The following is a 23,977-nucleotide window of genomic DNA, read 5'->3' as shown; positions in this document are numbered from 1 at the left end:
ACCGCCTTAATCAAGAAAGCGAGAGTGGTGAGTGCATTTACGATTGTAAATAAAGTATCTGAAAATCAGTCGCTTATTAAATGTAGGAGCGATCAAGTAAAGAAAACCAGATGTGCAGACTCTTGAATACCATGGGAGCGACGTGTTTTTATGCTACACGCACGTACCTTCCGAAGCTAAGGTTTCACTTACTGAAAATACAAACATACAAAGTTGTGGAGGTGAATTTGATGGGTTATACACGTTCACACGCGATGGAATAAGTTTTCCGTGATGAATTTGGCGAACGATTGGAGATTTCTTGGCTTTTACTTGAAAACACGATCCAGCAAAAAATAGCATTCGCGCATGTAGAATTGTAAATTAAGTAAAGTAGCCTAAAGTTTGAGTTATCTCTGAAGTTTGTAACAGTTACAGAACTGAAAACTGTTTCTTTTGCTGAAACCAATCACACAAGTTGTGCTCTCTATTTCTTCTATTCAACATCATTAAAAAAATTGCTACTTTTCTGATTTTTTAATTTCAAGGTGTCAGTGTGGAAACTGCCCATCAATGTGGAGGGAGGAAGAAAACATCTTTTGCCGAATTTCTTCCAGTCGGTGATGTATATATGTAAGATTTTACATCAGTAACTAACGACGTAATTTCTTCCAGTCGGTTTTTAGGCCGGTAACTAACGGGGAACATTGTTTTCTTTACAGCTGTTTGGAATGGCGCGCAAATTACCTGTGGCTCCAAATACAGAAATGCGATCCGTCGCGTCTCGATTATTCAGCCTTCGTTATTTTATTTCTAACTTCGTACTTCGTCGTATCTAAATGGTGGCCTATAACATAATGGAAAAAAATATTTTTTTTTTGCGCTCTGAAATTTCGGCAGCAGCTGAACAGCCGGGACGAAGTCGTTACTTTCAGGTCTTGACGTGACGCTTTTCACTGCCTTACACATGTATGACGTATTACATCAGGTGACCTGAATCATACTGTTTTCAAAATGGCCGTCGATTAAGCGTCAAAAAAAAAATTGTAGAAAATTTAATTTTGCATAATATATCGTTTATTTGCTCATTTGGGATTCTTTAACCTAAGAGGAATTTATTGGGACAAAAAACAAAAAAGAAGAAAAGTTTGGCGTCAGTTACCCTAACTATAAGTTTAGATGATAAAACAAAGGATTATGCTCACAGAAACACCGGAGGTTAAGTAAATTCGTTACATAAGATCGCACAACTCAGGTGATATTCAAGGTGAAAATTTGCATATTTGAGCGGTCGAACTAAAAAAATAATTTCTCGAAAACTAACATATATTTTCATAAAAACCAACCACACCACATATTGGGCTACAAAATGTGAAAGTAGGAGTGAAAGCAAATTTTGGGCGATTTGCCACTGTTTGTCTGATGCATGTTGACATTAGCTCTTAAAAGATGAACGGGTCAGGGCAAATTCTAGTGTTATTTTGCTGCAGTTAAAAAATTGACCAATGATGAAACCAAAGCAAATTCAATAGCTGTCAATAAAACAATTAATATAATGCCAGCAAGGTGAATCTATTTAGGGATGTTATTAATGTGCATTGCGACTAAGCTAGACTGAATTTCCCTTTGGAGTTCTCGAGTGTTTTGTTGACTACAGAAAGTAACGTAAAACTTTGACGATAGTAAGTATACTTAAATTCACCTAGCCTAGTTTAAAGTTATGTATAGCAGATCCAACTCGTCTCAGTAACATTTTAACCATTCTTTTGTCTTTTAAAAGCGAGAGGCTCAGTAGATTATGTCATATCGGTCATTGTTAAAACTGCTTCGTCGTAATGCTACTTTTAGACAAAGAAAAAGTATGTCAGATATTATTTCTTTGTCAGCTACAATAATGACTGGGAATTAAATTAGATGATAAAACAAAGGATTATGTCCACAAATATACAGGAGGTTAAGTAAATTCGTTACATGAGGTCACACAACTCAGGTAATATTCACGGTGAAACTTTGCATATTTGAGCGGTTGAACTTAAAAATCATTTCTCGAAAACCTAAATATATTTTCACAAAATAACTATACCACAATTATTAGGACATATTGGGCTACAAAATATGAAAGTAGGAGTGAAAGCAAATTTTGGGTGATGTGCCGCTGTTTGTCTGATGCATGCTGACATTAGCTCTTAAAAGATGAACGGGTCAGGGCACATTCTAGTGTTATTTTGCTGCGCTCTTAGCTAGCGGTGCATTTGATGAAAAAAGTATAAGTTATGTGTTATTGCTGAAGATTGTGAACTTTATATTGAATTCATCGTTCGAATATTTTTCTTCTGGTGAAAAACTCTCAATTTAGAACTTTTTTCTTGTCTGCTCCAAGAATTATTTGAATGTACTTAAAAAAAAAAAAGAAGAAATTGAGCAGAACCTTCAAGAAGAGGACATGCGAATATGGTTGACCTCTGTTCAAGAGAATACTCCAATTACCTGAAATATCACGCCAGACGCCACTGCAGATAGCAAATTGCCAAATTTAGTATTTTCTTTGATGTTGTCTGCTTTGTATGCATAGAAGAAATGTAGAATGTTGTGCAAGTAAACTCCCCCGCCCCTTTCCCCACAACCCACTCATGCTGATTTGGAAATCTCTTTAAAAATTTCCTTAAGGACCGGGGAGGAGCTGATGCGGTTTGCTTTCCCACTTTATAATTTTTCCACATGACCAGGACTAAACAGCTCTGCCTACCTTTCATGGATCAGCGCGAAAATGTAACGTTTGCGGTTATTGACGCCATTCAAAAGGACACAATGTCGATGGATGATAATTTGTGAGCGCCACATACGTAACACAAAGGTTTCACTTGCGTATTCTTCTTTAAGAGTTGAGGGCTGGTTGCGCATGAGCCATTTTTGTTTCTTGCCTTGTCTGCTAGATAACATTTTGACACTTACACGGAAATCAAAACCAACTGTTGCACTTATTGAATAGATTCTCTTAAAAAGATTTCTGCAGTCTGTTCAAATAGCTTTTTAAAATCTAACGTTTTGTTTCTATCTCTGAAAAGGACTTTGATCAAAACATTCTTAAACGTAATTTAAATTCGATTGCTGTAGTTATCACGCTAGGCACGCGTGCCTGAAGGTTACTTTTTCATCCGCCTTTTCCCTTAATTAGGGGTGTTAGAATGGTGTGCATATTAATGCCCGCCACCCTCTCCCCCCCACCCACTTTCGCTGATAGGGTTTTTTTTTTAAAGAAAAATACCTAAAGGACCTGGGGAGGGGTCATGTCCTATACTTATTATGTTAAAGTAGGAGTGAAAGCAATTTTTTGGCCCCTGTTTGTCTGATGCATGTTGACATTAGCTCTTAAAAGATAAACGGGTAAGGGCACATTCTATTGCTATTTTGCTGCGGGTCAAAAAATGGATCAATGATGAAACCAAAGCGGATTTAATAGCTGTCAATAAAACAATTGATATAATGCCAGCAAGGTGAAGCTATTTAGGGATGTGATTAATGTGCATTACGACAGTCAGGCTGACTTTCCCTCTCGAGTTTCTCGAGTGTTTTTCTTTTTTACGACAGAAAGCAGTGTAAAACTTTGACAATAGTAAGTATACTTAAATTCACTTTGGTTTAAGTTATATATAGCAGATCCAACTCGTTTCAATAACTTTATAACCATTCTTTTGTCTTTTAAAAGCTAGAAGCTCAGTAGATTATGTCATATCGGTCATTGTTAAAACTCTCTTTGTCGTGGTGCTACTATTCGACCTAGAAAAAGTATGTCGGGCAAAGATATTCACCAAAAAATAAATATTTCTTTGTCAGCTGCAATAATGACTGGGATTAAGTTTAGATGGTGAAACAAAGGATTATGTCCACAGAAATACAGGAGGTTAAGTAAATTCGTTACACGAGGTCACACAACTCAGGTAATATTCACGGTGAAACTTTGCATATTTGAGCGGTTGAACTTAAAAATCATTTCTCGAAAACCTGAATATATTTTCACAAAATAACTACACCACAATTATTAGAACATATTGGGCTACAAAACATGAAAGTAGGAGTGAAAGCAAATTTTGGGTGATGTGCCGCTGTTTGTCTGATGCATACTGACATTAGCTCTTAAAAGATGAACGGGTCAGGGCACATTCTAGTGTTATTTTGCTAGGCTCATCATTTGATGAAGAAAGTATAAGTTTTGTATTGTTGCTGAAGATTGTGAACTTTATATTGAATTCATCGTTCGAATTTTTTCTTCTGGTGAAAAACTCTCAATTTAGAACTTTTTTCTTGTTAGCTCCAAGAATTGTTTGAATGTACTTTAAAAAAAAAAGAAATTGAGCAGAACCTTCAAGAAGAGGACATGCGAATATGGTTGACCTCTGTTCAAGAGAATACTCCAATTATCTGAAACATCACGCCAGACACCACTGCAGATAGCAAATTGCCAAATTTAGTGTTTTCTTTGATGTTGTCTGCTTTGTATGCGTAGAAGAAATGTAGAATGCTGTGCAAGTAAACTCCACCGCCCCTTTCCCCACAACCCACAACTGCCGAATCGGAAATTTCTTTAAAATTTTCCTTAAGGACTGGGGAGGAGCTCACATTTCACGGATCAGCGCGAAAATGTAACGTGTGCGGTTAGTGACGCCATTGCTTAGGGTTAGACAAGGCACAATGTCAATGGATAATAACTTGTGAGCGCTACAATTCGTAACACAATGGTTTCACTTTCACATTCCTGTTTAAGAGTTGAGGGCTGGTTGCGCATGAGCCATTTTTGTTTCTTTACTTGTCTGCTAGATAACATTTTGACGCTTACGTGGAGATCAAAACCAACAGTAGTACTTATTGTATAGATTCTTTTCAAAAAGATTTCTACCGTCTGTTCAAAAAGCTTTGTAAAAATCTAATGTTTTGTCCCTAATTTTTGAAAAGGACTTTGATCAAAACATTCTTAAACGTAATTTAAATTCGATTGCTGTCGTAATCACGCCAGGCACGCATGCCTGAAGGTTGCCTTTTCATCCACCTTTTCCTTTAATCAGGGGTGTTAGAATGGTGTGCATATTAGTGCCCCCCACCCACTTTCGCTGATAGAGGAGTTTTTAAGAAACCACCTACATGACCGGGGGAGGGGTCATATCTCACACTTAAGGCGTTAAAGTAGGAGTGAAAGCAAATTTTGGGTGACTTGCCGCTGTTTGTCTGATGCATGTTGACATTAGCTCTTAAAAGATGAACGGGTTAGGGCACGTTGTAGTGTTATTTTGCTACAGGATAACATACTCAGGTCTCAGGGATTACAATACCTTAGAGAAAAGAAGAAATTTTTTCACGAAAAGAAATTGTGTTACAACTGTGAGCGTGAGGGTCAAGGGGAAAACCACAGCCGGAGTCGCCCATGTTCAAAGTGCAAGTCGAGACACCTCACAAGCCTGTGGGACAAAATATCAGTGAAAGGACAGAGTGAGAGTATGGTGTTCACCCCATACACCCAGGTTATGAAGATAGATTTTTACCAGCGATCATTCCGCTGAAGTTTTAAGGCGCAACATTGTGGTCATATTTGGACACGGGCTCTGGCAGGAATTTTACATCCTTAGAAGTTGAGTCTGAAGCCCTCACTACATGAAAGGCACCGAATTGTTATCATAAACGGCGTGTGAAGACACTTCATGCCCATATTCAAAGTGAGAAGTCATTCCCTGGACGACCCAACAAGCGAGCAGATAGAAAACAATGGGAATGAGTTGGCGAATTTCACAACCACAAGGAGGCCCACTATCGGGAAGTTGAAATCAAAATACGAACACGCCCGAGACAAGCTGTTCTACACGACGAGGAATAAAGAGTACCCAGTGCATGTGATCCTGGGTGATCAAACCTACTGCAAGATATGAACCAAGCCAACGTTCAAGGGACGCCTTGAGGATCCTTCCGTGGCAGGTACGATGTTTGGATGGGTAATACATGATGGAGCAGAGTGCGCCAATGACAAGTGTAGTCTATCGAGGAGGCAAACGAATACGAGAAGCCATAGAGTCTAGACTTATTGGGTGTGGAAGAGAGGGCAGAGTATGACCGGTCAGAAGTGCTCAGCAGTTTCAACGAGAGCGTCACAAGGGGAGCGGACGGCAGGTACGAAGTGGGCGTGGCATGGATCTCAGGTAGTTCCTTGCTAGGTTCAAACGAAGAACAGTGCAGAAGACGTTTTTGTAGACTGGAAAGAAAGCTGGCTAAAGACCCCACTTGGAAGGAAGGGTACAAAAAATAGTAAAAGATCAACTAGAGGAAGGCAAAGCGGACGCTGCACCTGAAACACTCACTGCCAAACGCACTTTTTACATACCATACAAACTAGTGGTAGGGGAGACTGCGGGTATAAAAAAAGTGAAAATGGTTTTCGATGGAGGTGCCGAGCCACACCTTCTGGGAAACAGTAGCAAGGAGTGTATTTACACGTATCCACCACGTCAACCCTTATAGAAAGGGCATTCCTACAGATTGGTGTCAGAGAGAAAGATGGAGATTCCTTTCTGTTCTTGTTCAACACTAACAGTGGAGAAAAACACACCTGAGATTCACTAGAGTCGCCTTTCGGAGGAGAGTCAAGCCTATGATTGTTAGGCGCTACCCTCGACCATCGCTACGATGAACAACGTGAAGAATTTCAAGAAACCATACAAGCCTTAAGAGAAAATACGTACTTAGACAATATGATAAAAACAGAGGAAAAAGAGGTTGAACTGGAAGAATTCAAGAGGCAAGCATCTAGTATTCTGGAGAGTGGGAAGTTTTTTGTCCTCAAGTGGGAATCAGACGTTGAGCGCTTAGAAAGTGAAGGTTCAATAAACCCAAATAAGATCCCTAGGACGGTCTGGGACAAGGGAGCAGACTTGCTGGAGGTGCAAGTACCAGAACCCCGTGTCAACCAGCCATTGAAAAAGAGAGGACTGCTAAGCCACCTGGCAAGAATCTACTACCCACCATGGATAATGTCACCGAAAACTGTGAAAGGAAAGCAGATCTACTTATATGCATATCACGAGATTAAAGGTTGAAAAGTGGAAGTTAAAGAGGGAGTGGATCAAATGATCTACCCAATTGAAGCTTGTGAGAGTTCCAAGAAGCATAGCAAAAGGAGCTGGTCAAGTGAAAGCCTTTCACGTTCATGTATTCGCTAACGCCACGAACGTTGCATGTTTAGCGGCAACTATAGACGTAATCGAAGGCACGACAGCAGTGGTTCCAAGGTTTACTCACCTCAGAATCAAGAATCTTAAAACAAGCCATATCTATTGCAAGACTAGCACTAATGAGAAGAAATCAGACATTAATGATACCCTGTACAAAACGCCAGACAGAACAACACGGTATAGTTCGAGATGACAATACTCGACATTGAGAGGCACTTAAACAACCGACCGTCGACGTACCTCGACAGCGACGCAGGGGAGGAGCAAGTGCTAACCCCAAACGTGTCAATTCGGGGACAGAACGCGCATGCGGTAGAAGAAGTAGACGACAACGACGACGATGGAGTAACCGGATTGCACAAGCCCCTGAATGAGGCAAAACGGTACGTACGGAGCAGATGGAAACACGAATACCTGCATTGTTTATCAGAAAGGCGTCGAGATAAGCGGAAGACAGTCGTAGTACCGGACGTTGATGAAATTGTGCTGGTCGCAGGAGATGACAAAAACCGAGGGTATTGGGGCGTGCGGTGGAAATTCAACTAAAAACACTGGGACCTGCGCATGTTGATGCTCCAAAATCTCACAACAATCTGGGTTCTTTACACTGTTCGCTGAGCAAACCAGATAAAGCCAAAGACTACCTTAAGCGCGGACTAAAGATTAGTCTGGAAAAGCTGAGACCTGAGTATGTTAATGTTGCAAGCTCTTTCAACAATTTGGGTTCTTTACACCGTTCGCTGGGCGAAACAGGTAGAGCAAAATACTACCTTAAGCGTGGAATGAAGATTCGTCCGAAAAAGGTGGGACCTAAAAATGTTGATGTTGCAAGCCCTTACAACAATTTAGGTACTTTACATAATGTGCTGGGCAAAACAGATGAGGCAAAAGACTGCTATAAGCGTGCACTGGAGATTAGACTGAAAAAGCCGGGACCTGAACATGTTGATGCACCGTTTGCTAGGCGAAACAGTTGAAGCAAAAGTCTACCTCAAGCGTGGACTGGAGATTCTTCTGAAAAAGCTGAGACCTGATCATGTTGATGCTGCAAGCCCTGTCGACACTTTACATAGTATGCAAAGCGAAAAAGATAATGCAAAAGACCACTATAAGCGGGCCCTAACGATTCAACTGACAAAGCTGAGGCCTGAGCATGTTGATGTCGGAAGCTCTTACAAAAATCTGGGTGCTTTACACAGTGCACAGGGGAGAAATAGATTAAGCAAAAACTGCTATAGGCGTGCACTGGAGACGTGACTGAAAAACCTGGGACGAAAGCATCTTAATGCTGCAAAATTTTACAACAATCTGGGTACTTTGCACGGTGCGCTAGGCGAAACAGATGAAGCAAAAGACTTATAAGCGTGCACTGGAGATTGGAGTGAAAAAGCTGGGACCTAAGAACGTTGATGTTGCAAGCTCTTACAACAATCTGGGTACTTTGCATAGTGTGCTGGGCGAAGCAGATGAAGCAAAAGACTGCTATAAGCTTGCTTTAGAGATTAATACGTAGATTATGTTGAGTAGGTATGTAATATTGGTTACATGCTGGTCCCTTCATGTGCTATTTTTCCATTATGACATACATCTCTTCATACGTGCAGGCATGACTTCGTAACAGGAAGGCCAAAAATTAGGCTATAGTAACTTATGATGGTAAAATAAGAAGCTTGAGTAACTCTTTTGCGTGCTTCAAACTGTCCACGCTATGTAAGCGTGATCAGATTCTTAGTATATCTACAAATTTTCGTTCTTTTCCTGAAGTTAGCGCTTTCAACCTCGATTCTTTTCTTTTAAGGACAATGCAAGTTTGCATCCTGGAAATAACAGTATCCTTTTAAAAGGGAATTTTTTAAGAGAGGAAAAATACCCTGGTTGTTCCTCTGTAACCAGAACTTTTTTTATTTCTAACCGTTCACAATTAAATTTCTTCACAGTGCTTGTGTAACAATCCTGCTATGGAATTCTGTTTCCCAAAACCACATCTAGGTGGCACGGATGATATTGTAGAGGTATGGACTTATCCTAAAAGGGTGTTTATCTATATTTTTCTGTAATTCCTTATTTATCTTGCTGACTCCCATGTTATACTAGTGAGTGGCAGTCATTGTTTCAAGCCTCACCATCTATATCTGAAGTGCATGTGAAAAGCTACCTCAAAAAATGAAAACAAAACGAAACAACACAACTGGTGTGTCTTGAAACTTTTACTTCAACTTAAATTGAGGATGTTTCAAAGAGGCTGAAATGTTGGTTTAGCGACCCTAAAAGTCAAAAAGCGATCACAAATTATTTCAAAATTATCGCGCATTTGTTTGAAACTATGGGAAGTGTGATAAAATCTAACGCTGATTTTGGTTTCTTATTTTCTTTTTTTGTTAATGGGGTATTTTGAATTACCTCTTTTAATTTTTGGGTATCACATTTAATATTTGACTCAAAACGCTCTTGGACTAAATTTTTCCTATTAAAGGTCAGGGATGAGGCAAATCTTTGGAAAAATAAAATAGGTCTAAATCACATCAACGAAGTGAAAGACGAATTAAAAAATTCCGGCAATGAGTTGAGTGCCGTTTCTGTCCCTGGCATGAAGATATATACTGCAAACGGCTTTGAAAAGAAAAGCGAATTCAACGATTCCGGCGGTGAGTTGAATGCCGCTCTTGTCCCTGAGTTGAGTGCCGCTGTTGACTCTGACGTGAAAATATCTATTGGAGACTACTTTGAAGTGAAAGACGAATTCAACAGTTCCGGCGGTGAGCTGAGTGCCGCTCTTGACTCTGATGTGAAAATATGTATTGGGAAAGGCGCAATACCGACTGAAGACAGCCAGGAAGTCTTCTACCGCGTGTTCTACGACACAACAAAGTTGTTGCAGGATATCCCCGTTGAACCTGATGAAACACTCATTTCCCCTGTGATTGAATGCGGACCACACGATATCAGACTTTCAAAGCCTTTGGAGATTATAATTCCACATTGCCTCTATATGGGTAAAGCTAAAAAGAAATGGATAACTGTCTACAGAAGCGACCCAGGTAATCGAAAAATCCCTGGGCTAAGTACTTTCAGCTGAATTAAAAGAAAAGACATTTAAGATTTAACATCTCGAGGACTTACACTTTTGTAGGCCTCACATGTTCAGAGTTTGTTCAGGTTATGGAGTTACAAAGAAGATGAGAGCTCTTGGTTCCCATCGCTGTGGTCCGTTTTGTATTCACGAACCTGGTGTCCCACGTTGTTGAGTTTTTTGTTGCTTCTGCTTTACGCTCCCAGATGTTTTCTTTCTGAATCTGATTTTCCTCCTTTGGCAAAAACCAAGACCCAAATTTCAATCGACTTAACCTAACCCTAATCCTGAGAGGAACCTCGTGGATTTCCATTGCAGAGTAATTCCCACTTATTCATTTTACATATAAATTTTTACCCCCCCCCCCCTCCCTTCTCTTTCGGGAAAGTAGGACTAATGTTCATTATGCTGTTACTGTACTGATGATTTTGTCATCGATTTTTTGATTAAAGATCCCATCAAGTGGGAGAAAATCCCTAACGAATCAAAAAAGAAGAATCTGTCAAGGGCATGGTTCACAGCAAAAGAGGACTCCATTCATATCAAAACCACGAGCTTCTGTTTCTGGTGTGTATTTTGTTGTGGTGGGGCACCGAGACAGAAAAGAGCCACAGTGTTTGCTAGTAAGCCGAATCCCAGACGTGATCTCATTCATATCAGATTTTACATTTACAGTGACAACCAAGATTCTTTGATGGTAAGTAATCGTACAAGTAGAATTTTATTTTGGTTTGAAGACAAGGCATCCACCAAATGCAACCGACTGTGTTAATCTATTGTTTTTAATAGAAGTGTTCTTTCCGATATTTTACCCATACACGGTGTATGATGAAAATGAGGCATTTTTACTAATAACTGGCTTGAGCTTCCGCTATTCATGATTAAATATTATATCACATTATATCATGATCATTGGTTTATCTATGTGATTCTTTAAGTAATGTAGGGGGCATTAATATGCTACACATCTAGTTTGGTTGCGTTACATCAAATTGTCATCTTGGATACAAATCCGGACATATGATTGGTTCGTTCTTTTCCTGAAGCTAGCTCTGACGTTCTGCGATGAGATGAAAGCACGTTGTACTCTATTAGCTTCTCATTGTTGGAGCTTAACCTACTCTCGTGAAAATGAACCGAAAAGGAGTGTTATTACTCCTCTAGTGCGGATGCAACTTAACTGTAGGCATCTACCCAGCAGTTTATGAGTTTGCCAGTGTTAAAATGTGCTGTCAATGAATCAAATTCCTTTATTTGGTAAGAGAGTTGCATTTGCCTAAAAAAATATTAAAAATAAGATTTCGTCTGAAATTTAACTAGTCACTCTTGTTATTGCACGATGTACCACATAGCTGATCCATATATTTTGCCTTTACAAGCGAGTGGAGATGCAAGAGCAAAGGCAGTGTTCTGATCTATGGAGAGGAATGGAGAAACCCTTCAATATGCACAACAACAGCAAAAAGATAACCGTGAAACTTGTGACAGATCCTGAGGAGGGCTGGGAATTAGACAAGACAGCTGGTGAGCAGGTGAGGAAATCAACAAAGGGTTGGGCTCAGTCATGAGTTACAATGAAACATTTTTACCCCTGATAATCTGAACTGAGGCTTTATAGACCCTTAGTAGTTGGTCGACCATCTTCCACTAAATACACATTGCAATAAACAAAAATCTTGTAATTTATGTCTAATAAGTTAATAGGAAGTCCCTCTCTCTCTCTCTCCTCAAACAACTTCTTCACCAGCTTCAGCACCAGGCAACAGTGAGATTGGGGGGGGGGGGGGGGGGAGGGGCAGTTGTAGCAAAAGTAGAAAACATTAAAAAGAAGTAGTGTGCCAAAACTTTTGCCCCCCCACTATAGTTACTTTGCTTAATAACAACTTCTAACTTCTGAGATGTCGATTATGTGGCCTACTGATTACCTCTGAAAGTAGGTGTCTGATCAATGCACTTTTAACAACCTCTTGCATTTCTATATGAGGCGTTTTACCCCGATTGATGCAATGTATTACTAAATCTGTGATTTGTTGTAGGTGTACATCTGCGATGATTCCCACGGCGGTAGATTCCGCTGTACAAATACTTGTGATTTTGCAGTAAAACCAATGAAAGGTAGAGAAGTAGAAGAGTTCTCTTGTATCATAACGTTCCAGCAAGAGGGCCATGATGAACATGCAATATACGTAAACCCTGGCTTTTCACTTGTGGAGGTAATACTATATGTAGTTGGCACGATCTTATTTCGCATTAAGCCAGTGAGACAGGTTACAGTTTTCTTTGAAAAAACCGAGAAAGAAAAAACTAAAACTAACAAGAAAGTACAAAACACAAAATCAAACCAAATCTGACGTAGCTTTCGGCTCAACTTTTTCCTATTAAGTTACTCGGAAAAGTGACGTCAGCCGTGTAACCTCGCAACGCAAAACCAAGGGTGGTCTTTAGGATTGTGGGTTTGTAAAAGATATAGGCTAAGATCGACGCGATACGAAGCGTGTGACGACTAGAATAAAGATAGGAAAAGAAAGCCACGCGAGTGACTAGTGTTGCTATACTGGGATTTCCAACACTAACTGGCACCTCCGACGGGACTGAGATCGAGACATGGAACTGGAGGCACTTCAGAAGAATTTGGACGCAAAACTCAAGCTTTTGGCGTACAAGAAAGAAAAGGGAAAGGGCATTGTGGACAAGGCAAACGCGACAACTATTGGGAGACACCGTGACGGGTTGGTGTGTTTAGCAAAAGAAGCGGACGAGATCAAATTAAAGATCGAAGAGAAGAAGATGATGATGATGATAAAGGTTTATTAAAAGTATTCAAAAATAGCACCCAAGTGGTGAAATACATGTGAATTTACAAGCATACTTCAAATATTTAAAAAATGCGAAAATCTTACATTTGACTTCAAAATCTAAAGGGACTGGGAATTACAAGAGTCAGTAGTTATATACCAATGAAAAAACGCTTAGGTTTGCTTGACTACAAGGACTGGGCGTTAGACGCCATTGTTGGAAAGAAAGATTTTTTAAATCTTTCGGTCCGGCATTTAAAGAGTGATACATGGTTTTTGTTGCGCAACTCATAAACGTGGCAATCGGCGCGCTTTGGTGGAATAAGGTGGTACAGCCGTGACCCAGGCACACAGATACCGTCCCAAACTTTCTTGCAGAGTTCGTCTCTTCTCACATTTAAGCGAGTGGAGTTTGCAGCCACAATGGCGTCTTTGTAGCTCAGCGCCGGAAATAGTATACGCAGAGCTCTTTTCTGAACTCTTTCGATCACGTCCTTGAGGTAAATTGGTAGGCTAGTAGACCAAGTGACGCAGGCGTATTCGAGGACCGATCGTACCAAGGCATAAAATATGTTAATAAGGTCTTCGGGTGGAATTCCGGACCGCTTGAGCACTCTTAAGATGTAAAGACGTTTTGAGGCTTTGGAGACAATCTCACGCACGTGCTCATTCCACCCAAGAGTGTCGCTGATAGTGACTCCAAGGACCTTGTGTGAGGAGACCCGTTTTAAGGGACGTCCATTGACGCACAAAGGGCCAAGATCTGGCCGTGTTTTAAGCGAACAAATCACAAGTTCCTTGCACTTCTTTGGGTTGAGGTTCATATTATTGCGCGACGACCACTGTGCAATGGCGTCAAGATCTTTCTGAAGGGACGATGTACCGCCTGATGGGATGACCTCGGATATTGTTAGGTCATCTACATATTTCCAGTGGCTCGATAGTAATGGAGTTTCAATCGCGAGATCGTTAATCATCAGGAGGAACAGGATGGGGCCAAGCTTAGTGCCCTGCGGGACTCCAGCGTGCACGGGCAACCAAGGGGATACAATGTTCTTAATCTTAACAGCTTGGCGGCGGCCATAAAGAAAACTGCAAATCCAACGGATAATAAAACCACGGACCCCAAGGTGGATGAGTTTATTGACTAAGATAGTGTGGTCAATATAATCAAAAGCCTTACTAAAATCCAGGAAACAGGCCCTTAAGAACATACCTGGTTTGTCAATAGAGGACAACCAGTTGTGCATCATATCCAACAGGCAATAGATGGTTGAAGTTCCTTTGAGGCAGCCGAATTGGCTGAAATCGATGAGGTGCACAACATCCTCAATTAGCCATTCAACTACGAAATCCTCCAGGACTTTAAAGACGATTGCTGTTAGGGAGATAGGTCTTAAATCTTCCCTACCGGTTATGGGCGTAACCTTGGGTACCGGTGTGACTGCAAAGGGTGAGCAAATGGACGAGGTATGTGCATGGAGCAATGAAATAGACAAAGTTATTGAGGGTGTAGAAGCGGAGATCGAATACCTTGGGAAGTGTTTGGGGGAGGTGAAGAAAAAATCGCAAATGGCCGAAAAAGAAAGCGAGAAAGCGACAATCGCGAAGGAGAGAGAGGAGCAACTCGCGTTTGAAAAAGCACAATGGGAAATGAAGCTTGATTACGAAAAAAAATCAGAAGAATTAGGTAGCAAAAAAGGGAAAGGGTTATCAGGCGATTCCGGAATGCACGCAAAGTTGCCAAAGCTATCAATAACGAAGTTTGATGGGTCCTTCGAACAATGGCTCTCTTTTTGGAACAAATTTTCCGCGGAAATAGACGCGACGGATCTGTCAGCAGTGACAAAGTTCGCTTATCTAAAGGAACTCCTTGTTACAAAGGTACGAGCGGACATAGATGGACTCCCGTTCAATCTTGAGGGGTACGAAAGGGCGAAGGCCATCCTAAAATCGGAGTACGGGAAAACGTCAGAAATTGTAAATGCATATGTAAACAACATCATGGGTTTGCCTACCATCACAAGCGCCAGTCCAAAAGAAATTAATGAGTTTTACAAAAGGCTTCTGTTCAATGTACAAAGCTTAGAGACGCTCGGGAAGTTACGTGAAGTCTCCGGAAATGTGAGGGCGGTGTTAGACAAACTGAAAGGAATAAAGGGAGACTTAGTCCGGGGACACGAAGATTGGCGAGACTGGGATTTCGCTAAACTGATTCAGGCAATTAAAGGTTGGAGAGACATAAATTCAGAAGGAGAAGAAAGCGATGGTGCGAGTGTGTCCAAGAGGAAGAATGATCGCAACGACTGGAATGGCCGCGTTCCGCCGCCACGCGGAAGGTCTTATCAGGTCCAACAACAAGCAAATGGAGGACAGATGCGCGGATGCGTCTATTGCGATGACACGAACCACACATCCGCTAATTGCACCAAAGTTGTCGCGGTCGGAGACCGCAAACGAATTCTGAGCCAAAAACAGTTGTGTTTTAATTGTACAAGTGACAAACACAGAGCAGACAGCTGTAGAAGCCGCGGGTGTCATAACTGTCAACGCCGACATCACACGTCAATATGTGATCACCCACCAAGCGGTCACACAACGAGGGGAAGATTTATGACGGCACAAAACAAAGGAACAGAGAGAGTCGTGTATCCCGTTGTTGTCGTAGAAGTAAATGGAATCAAATGCCGCGCACTCCTAGACACTGGGGCAGGCAGCTCATACGCGTCGTCAGCTATCCTTGAACACCTGGGAAACAAACCGCTACGAGAAGAATTCAAGCGCATAGAGATGATGCTTGGGTCAACAAACAAGGTCATCGGAGTTCATAGCGTGACGATTGGCAGTCTTGATGGAAAATTTCGATTGGAAACGGAAGTCACCAGAGTGGACCGTAGTACATTGCTATCACTTGACAACCCAGGATATGCTGGGATACTGGAGAAATATCCCTACTTGGATGGGGTATACATGGACGACAGAGACGAGAAGCCTGAGCTACCAGTCCACATTATCCTGGGTGCGAGCGAGTACGCGAAAATAAAGACAGAAACCATACCAAAGATCGGACGTCCCGGCGAACCTGTTGCAGAGCTAACAAAGTTCGGATGGACAATTATGTCACCAGGTAAAGAAGTTGACCTCTCTAATATGTTCTTGACCCAGACGACAGCGGCAGATTACGAACAACTATGCAAATTAGATGTTCTAGGATTGCGTGACACACCAGGCGGAGATCAAGCAGATGTTTATGAGGAATTCAAGGAACAATTAACACGAGGGCCAGAGGGATGGTACGAGACGGGGCTACCCTGGAGGGGAAACCACCCTCCACTGCCCAACCACAGAGCGGGAAGCTTGAAGCGATTGGAAAGTACCATTCGGAAACTGGAGAAGAACGGAATACTCCAGAAGTATGACGCCATAATTAAAGACCAGCTTAACGAAGGAATAGTGGAGCGAGTGTCAGGCCCACCAGTGGGAAAGGAGTTCTATATTCCACATAAAGCAGTGGTGAGAGAAGCTGCAGAGAGTACCAAACTTCGAATCGTGTACGACGCCTCTGCCCGAGATTTAGAGAAGGCTCCTTCTCTCAACGAGTGCCTTCACGCGGGACCTCCGTTGCAGAACAAGCTTTGGGCTGTTCTTGTCCGTGCACGTTTCCACCCAGTCGCGTTAACAGGTGATATCAAGCAAGCGTTCTTACAAGTACGAATACGGGAAGAAGACAGGGATGCCATGAGATTCCACTGGATCACGGACTTGCAATCCAGGCGAGTGGAAATACTGAGATTCACGAGAGCTCTGTTTGGTTTGGCCCCATCGCCCTTTCTTCTTTGGGGAGTTATCAAACAACACCTGGAAGCCTGTCGTACCGAGAATCCGGACCTGGTGAGGGAAATAGAGAAGAGTCTATACGTCGATGACCTTATCAGCGGGGGACCCACCGTAAAAGCTGCCCTTGAAGGCAAAGCAGGCGTCACCCATGTCTTTAACCAAGCCTCATTCAAGCTGCACAAGTGGCATTCAAATGTTCCGGCAGTGGAGTCCCCTGGTGAGTCTCTTAGCGAAGATACTACATTCGCGAAAGAACAGTTGGGTGCACCTCAAGAAGGAGGGGGATCTATTCTCGGGCTTCCATGGAACAAGCGACAAGATACCATTGAAATAAATTTCCCACCTGACCGCACCCAAGTGACAAAAAGAGGGATACTAGCGAAGATAGCAAGAGTGTATGACCCGTTAGGGCTCGCAGCGCCTATGACATTGAGTGGAAAACTACTGTACCGAGACGCATGTGATTTGAAAGTCGGATGGGATGCTCAACTTCCTGGTCAACTGGGAACCAAGTGGTCAAGATGGGAAGCACAGCTACCAGTGAGCATTTCCGTACCCAGAGCCATACCTCAACACTTTGAAGAGATCAGCAACATTGAGCTACATTGTTTCGGCGACGCAAGCGGACAAGGCGTTTCTGCGGCAGTGTACGGTGTCATATCTCAACCATCCGGTGATAGTGTTGGGGTGATAGCAGCCAAAGCTAGACTGGCGAAGCAAGGCCTCACCATCCCCCGCCTCGAGTTGGTCTCCGGTCACATGGCGACCAATCTCATTGTGAACGTTAAGGAAGCATTAGAGGGTTTCCCAGTTGGAAATATGGTTTGCTGGTTGGACAGCAGCGTTGCGTTACATTGGATCAAGGGAGCAGGGAGTTACAAGCAGTTCGTAAGCAATCGAGTGCAGAAAATCCAGCAACACCCAGAAGTAAACTGGCGTCATGTGGGTACAAAGGACAACCCAGCTGACCTTGGCAGTCGGAGCGGAAGCGTGGAAAATGAAGAGCTATGGTGGAGAGGGCCTGAGTGGCTACTAGACCGAGAGCGATGGCCAGCCGATATTAAGACAACGGCCACACCAGACAGTCAGGCGGAAGCAAAAGTGATACGGGAAGTATTCGCTGTAGCACAAGCTAAGACAGACATCCTAGACGCCTTGCTGATCAAGTTCAACTTATGGAAAACCTTAAGGGTTTGTGCGTGGGTGACTCGATTCATACATAACCTACGGAGCGAAAAGACGAGAAGATCTAAGGGACCACTCACGACAGAGGAGATCGAGATGCAGCGACACCTGTGGCTAAAGCGAACACAGGTGAATTTCAAGAGAGACGAGCGGTTCGAAGATCATCGTGTTCAGCTGAACCTACAAGAAAACGCGGACGGGTTACTGGAATGCCGAGGGCGGATTCAGGGAGACTATCCCATTTACTTGCCTGAGTCTCATCCGTTCGCGGAGAAGATGGTGGCAGACGCACATATCAGGACACTCCACGGAAGAGTGAGCCTCACAATGGCAAAGATTCGTGAAAGGTACTGGGTTCCCAGGTTGCGTCGCCTTGCAAAAAGAGTCGTTAAAGCTTGTAACGGCTGCAAGCGGTTCCGCGCCACAGCGTTCGCGGTTCCGCCACCAGGACAGCTACCAAGGGATCGTACCGAAGGAGAAAATGCGTTCCAAGTAGTCGGAGTGGATTTTGCCGGACCACTGAAGTATAGAAAGGGGAGGAATCATGAAGGCAAAGCTTACATAACGCTTTACGCCTGTAGCCTGACCAGAGGTATTTACCTTGAGCTACTACCCAGCCTAGAAACAGGAGAATTCCTTCGATGCCTGAAACGGTTTATCGCCCGACGTGGGCGGCCAGAAAAGATTTACTCCGACAACGGGAGTACCTTCGTGGCAGCAGCTAAGTGGCTGAAACAAGTGATGACTGACGAACGCCTCAACGAATTCCTCTCCCGTCAAGAAATCAAGTGGCAATTCAACCTGAGCAGAGCACCCTGGTGGGGAGGGCAGTTCGAGAGAATGGTTGGATTGGTGAAGAGAAGTCTACAGAAGACCATTGGAAACGGGTTCCTAACGTGGACCGAGTTAGAGGAGGTTATACTAGACGTAGAGGTTGCAGTCAACAACCGACCTTTAAGTTACGTGGAGGACGATGTGCAGCTACCGATCTTGACCCCCCACTCCCTATTGTTTGGACAACCAAATGCACTACTCGAGTTGGAACCGCACCGCATAGAAGACGGTGAATTACGCAAGCGAGCAAAGTATCTCAGACGATGCAAGGAGGCCGTCTGAAAGCGATGGACGGGGGAGTACTTAAAGGGGCTGCGCGAACGCCATCGTCTAAAGAATCCTGGAAAGGCCGAAAATCCTATTGTGGACGAGGTCGTGCTGATCAAGTCGGACGACAAGAATCGCGGGAAATGGAAGGTCGGGATCGTCACGGAACTAATCAAAGGGCGTGACGGTGTTGTCCGGGGAGCAAAGTTGCGCACAGGGACCTCACATCTAGAGCGAGCAGTACAGCAGCTGTATCCGTTAGAACTGTCATGTGATCGACCGGGAGACGGCGACAGACCTCCAACGACCGAGTTGCGCATTGAAGCGCCAGCGTTCAGGCCTTCCCGTGATGCAGCCGTCGCAGCAAGATTACGTATGGAGGATCTTGCTCACGATGAGGAAGGGGATTGAACTTTGAACCAAACCGAAACAGATTGGATGACAACAGCGGATCGGATGCTTGAACATTCTACTTATGAACTGAACATCTGCCACTATGGCTACTGATTGATCAATGATTAGTGTGATTAGGGAATCGATTGAGAATTCTAGATGATAGATTCGTTCGTAAAATTTAAGCGATAAGGTTCATTTCTCGACAGACATTTGCTCTCCGAGACAAATGGGGGGAGGGTGTCGGAAAAGTGACGTCAGCCGTGTAACCTCGCAACGCAAAACCAAGGGTGGTCTTTAGGATTGTGGGTTTGTAAAAGATATAGGCTAAGATCGACGCGATACGAAGCGTGTGACGACTAGAATAAAGATAGGAAAAGAAAACCACGCGAGTGACTAGTGTTGCTATACTGGGATTTCCAAATCACCACTCACTTTCTTAGACATTATCAGCATAGCCGTAACCAATGAAAGGTCTATCTACTCTAAAATACATAATTTTGCTAATAATAAGCCTCCTACCTCATGTTTTTCCTTCCAGTTATAAGCCTCTACGTGTTAAACCAAAACCACTAGCATACCTCGTGACATCACGGCATTGTCTGAAAATGAACTTCCTTTTCAGCCTAGCTTTTAGTTTATTCCTATATTGTAGGTTTAATCAACTGTCATTATTCACGACAAATTGCATTTTCTGTGAAACGCATTGTGTAGTTTGAACTATGTGAATTCTAATTATCATTGTTGATAAATTATAATTATTATTATTACCAAATTAACTTTATATTCTTTAATAAGCTTCCCCGGTTTAACTAACATCGACAAAATAACCACAAAATCTAGTGAAGATAATACATATCATAGAGGTGGAAAGCTTCGAATAACCTTGCAAAGTAAAGCTGTCGAGTTTCAGGTCTAAAACTTTTACTTTTCTTTTCCTTTAAAAGTACCTCACTTACACTTAATTTCGCATTTTTCGTGATTGTAAAAAAATGGCAAAATTAAGGAATTAATCAATTTTAATTTTAATTAAATTTATAAAAAAAAAAACAATAAACATGTGAAGAGCAACACACACGCGACATTTATCAACAAATACGCAAATTGTCAACTAGTTTTACTATTTCTTGCAATGCATGTTGTATAATGTTTCTTGTGTTATGTTAATGTTAATGATCTTCATATGAACCGCAAAATTCATACAAATTCCTGATATCTATCATACAGTCCTCAAAATTGTTCTTAACTCGTTTCTTGTAGTTCTTATTCACAAGTTTCATATAACGTTCTAATACTTATTCCAGTTCATCTTGGAATTCTAAGAAGTTCAGACATTTTGAAAATTAAAATGAAGTTGACAACACTTAAATCGTGAAATTAAATGTCCTATTTTCATTTTTTCCTGTTGAAATCAGCAAAATGTATCCCCACAAAATATTGTCTCGCCGAAATCGCGAAATTAGCTACCCGCAAATGAAGTACGAATAAAACTGTCATTTTAGTCTAAAACGGTTTTTCTTTGTTCTACCGATATCCCTTTTGAATATCAAAATTGTTTAACTCAGTATTCATTAACATGATATTTCGATATCTGAACGATTTTGCTACTTTCACTTCCTCTCTCCATTTTAGGGGTCGGTCGGGCCGGCAAGTGCTCATACGCACTTCAACAGCGCAGCTGGAGGCTCGACTTCTTCAGATCCAGATGAAGGTGACAGGGGTAACTTAGACGAACAACCAAAAACTTCTCAAGGTATCTTCGTCATCGTCATCACATCTATAGCTACTATCACGAGAAGCTCTCCAGTAGTTAATTCCACCGATTAACACTTCCTACGAATAAGTTTGTCTTTCTCTTGTCGCCGGAGTAGTCAGGCTTTTCTCTCAAGAACTTGTTTTAAGCTTTTAAACTCTCTGTTACGAATAATCGATTGTATCTCCTTTGTTGGTTGTTTTCGTTTTTTGCATTTTCCCTCAAACTCAGAATTAAAACGTTGTTACTTTCTCCTCACTCGTCCGCCATTTTGTTTTGTTGTGCTTTCGCGAATTACCTGTCAATCATTTTCATTTCAACATTTTGCACTCAATTTCAATTTTCTGCACTGTTTGGTGATAATTCTTGTGTTCTTGGCTGGTCAGCAGGCTGAAATTTTGCATGTATAAAATAATTAAATTGATAAACCGTACTGATTCCATTCATGAAGTGGCGGTGATGAGGTGAACGCACCGACTCTTGGACGCAGCAAAAGCTCATCTGGATGCTCGAGGTCCTCAACAGCAGAAGAAGGTGACAAGAGCAACTTAGACGAACAACCAAAACCTCGTCAAGGTATCTTAGTCATCTTCATCGCCATCGTCGTAGCTACGCCTACTATTAGAAAAACTGTCCCTTAAATCTTTTAATAATTATAACATCTCCTTCGAATAAGCTTTCTCCCCCACCACACGAACATTTAATTTTCCCCAAATCGACGTCATCTTATAAGGATCTAGCACTGCGCAGACTCACGGCAACATGGAATTTATTTGTTTTGTGTGATAGAAAACCATAATGTTGTTGGTGGTAGCGTACTTCCATTATGACGGTGCAGTGTAAGCACATTAAACACAAAGTATCTCCAAATTCTTTCTTTGATTCAGACTCGAAGCTCCTCAGCAGCTTGCTGAATGATAGAACATATCGAGAGCGAGTATGTAACTGTCTGGACACCAGTAGGCCGGGTGTTGGTGACTATCACGATGTTTGTTCATATTATGGTATTGACAGTTTTCAAGTGACCGCTGTTTACGAAAAGCACAATGGCGGACCGTCAAGAGCTCTATTAGAATACCTGGCAGCTTCAAACGAAAATCTAACGGTTGCCGAGTTTGCAAGTGTGGTAAGAGAAATTGCAAAGAGAGGTGACGTTGCCAAGTTCTTAGAAGAATACCATAATCGGTAAAAAAAAAACATTTTAAAGAGGTCAGCGTTATTTTGAAGCAGTTTTTACAGAATTTTGAAGTTTATAAAATTCTTAAAAAGATACCCTAAATAATTGCAGTTTCACAAGAAAACAATTCCACAGCATGGTAAAGATTTAATTGTAATTTTCGGCACGACTTTACGATAATCAGCTTGTAATGAAATTAATTTTAAAGACGCTAAGAACATACCTAGATTCAAGAAAACATGATGACAATGATCACCATTATCAATTGACAAGTATTGTCCAGTACACTGTTTACCTCTAGTGCTGTTAGACCACTGTATCATCTTTTTGGCCTAACATATGTTGCAGCGAAAACAAAGGGACATCATGAGAATTATATGGTAATAGGCTTTGAATAACGAAGATCAGAGGTACTTAGTTTCAACCTAACACCTATCCTACTAAACCCTTGGAATTTTTGACCCTCTTACAAGGATCAAATAAGCAATAAAAGGGGAGAATTAGATATCTTCCACAAAAAAGGAACAATACATTAAGTATCTAATCAACATTCATTTGTATTTGGCAAGTATTCCAAGCAACTTGTTAAACACATTGTATATAATGAATTTGATATTTATAATGCAAATAATGTACTCGATTGATGTTGGCAATGAACAAGTAATACAATAACCTTACGAAATTTCTTGCGTACAGTTTATTGTAAGTAATGTATGCTGTTTCAAAAAAAAACTGTATAAATATATAAACTAGGTATATTGGATTGAATTGCAGCTGCGCTTAGCATGAACAAGGATACTGTAAGGTAACAAGGTTTCAATTAGCAGGAGCTCTAAAGAGTAATAAAGTATTCACGACTTTGTTTTAATGCGTGTGCTTTAAGTAAGTGCGAACAGAGGTAAAGAGGGCATATTACGTTGTAAATAAAAGTTGTCTGAACGTAACTTAGGAGAGTTAGGTTACTAAATAATAGCCTTGTGCTGTATATGTTTTCTTTTTCTTTAAATGCCAAATTAGTTCTATATTCTTTTCTATGACTCGCGTTACACTGATTGTATAAGTTTTCAAATGGTCTTTTTGCACCAAATAAAATGTTATTACAGGAATTTTAGTCTTAAGCATCATATGTAGTCACTGTTAGTGCGCAGGGCATCTGCTTTGTAAACGTTTAGGACGGTAGTTATGTTCATATGATAATGGTTGTCTTGCCACAGGCAGACCAAACTCATATAATATACCATCCCTTACCGGCATCTTTTGGTCAGCTCTGTGTGACTTTGATTTAATAATTTCTAAAGAATATAAGAATGGCACAAAGATAAAGAGAATTCACAACAACGAATTAGAGAGCTTTTGATGTCATCATGCTAAAATTGTTAAGTTATCCAGATCATCATCTACATCAGTCAGAGATTAAGATGGAGTATTCAGCACCAAGGTATACAATGCAGTCGGTCAGTCCTTGATGTTTCATTC

General features: G+C 41.6%; 3 protein-coding genes and 1 non-coding gene across 4 annotated transcripts in view; 3 read left to right on the top strand and 1 right to left on the bottom strand.

Annotated features, from left to right (window-relative positions):
• The window catches only part of LOC113664356 (low-density lipoprotein receptor-related protein 4), a 150,217-nt gene that overhangs the window by 50,803 nt on the left and 75,437 nt on the right, over nucleotides 1-23,977 (bottom strand). The window lies entirely within an intron of this gene.
• LOC149046123 (uncharacterized) lies at nucleotides 3,524-23,607 on the top strand (the record flags this gene model as incomplete). The annotated part of the gene is made up of 9 exons (XM_089207833.1): nucleotides 3,524-3,592; nucleotides 9,128-9,202; nucleotides 9,664-10,228; nucleotides 10,713-10,957; nucleotides 11,640-11,792; nucleotides 12,297-12,473; nucleotides 21,204-21,324; nucleotides 21,772-21,900; nucleotides 22,212-23,607. Coding segments are annotated over 9 exons (1,836 nt in total), but the record flags the coding sequence as incomplete, so codon positions are not given.
• Nucleotides 7,236-7,873, top strand: LOC149046125 (uncharacterized). Its single transcript, XM_089206559.1, has one exon. It carries the CDS (start codon nucleotides 7,380-7,382, stop codon nucleotides 7,734-7,736), a length of 357 nt encoding a protein of 118 aa, XP_089062685.1. The 5' UTR covers nucleotides 7,236-7,379; the 3' UTR covers nucleotides 7,737-7,873.
• LOC149046124 (uncharacterized) lies at nucleotides 14,581-19,202 on the top strand. Its single transcript, XM_089206640.1, has one exon. The coding sequence runs from the start codon at nucleotides 14,628-14,630 to the stop codon at nucleotides 19,191-19,193; it is 4,566 nt and encodes a 1,521-aa protein (XP_089062766.1). The 5' UTR covers nucleotides 14,581-14,627; the 3' UTR covers nucleotides 19,194-19,202.

The sequence above is a fragment of the Pocillopora damicornis genome, chromosome 5, assembly GCF_964200805.1.
Source record: "Pocillopora damicornis chromosome 5, jaPocDami1.2, whole genome shotgun sequence".
Classification (NCBI taxonomy): Eukaryota; Metazoa; Cnidaria; class Anthozoa; order Scleractinia; family Pocilloporidae; genus Pocillopora; species Pocillopora damicornis.
The sequence above is the reverse complement of the archived record's forward strand: the minus strand, read 5'-3'. Positions and strand labels throughout refer to the sequence as shown.

Excerpts from the sequence above, each read along its gene's own strand:
- LOC149046124 (XM_089206640.1), top strand. The coding sequence starts at position 14,628 with ATGGCCGAAAAAGAAAGCGAGAAAGCGACAATCGCGAAGGAGAGAGAG.
- LOC149046125 (XM_089206559.1), top strand. The coding sequence starts at position 7,380 with ATGACAATACTCGACATTGAGAGGCACTTAAACAACCGACCGTCGACG.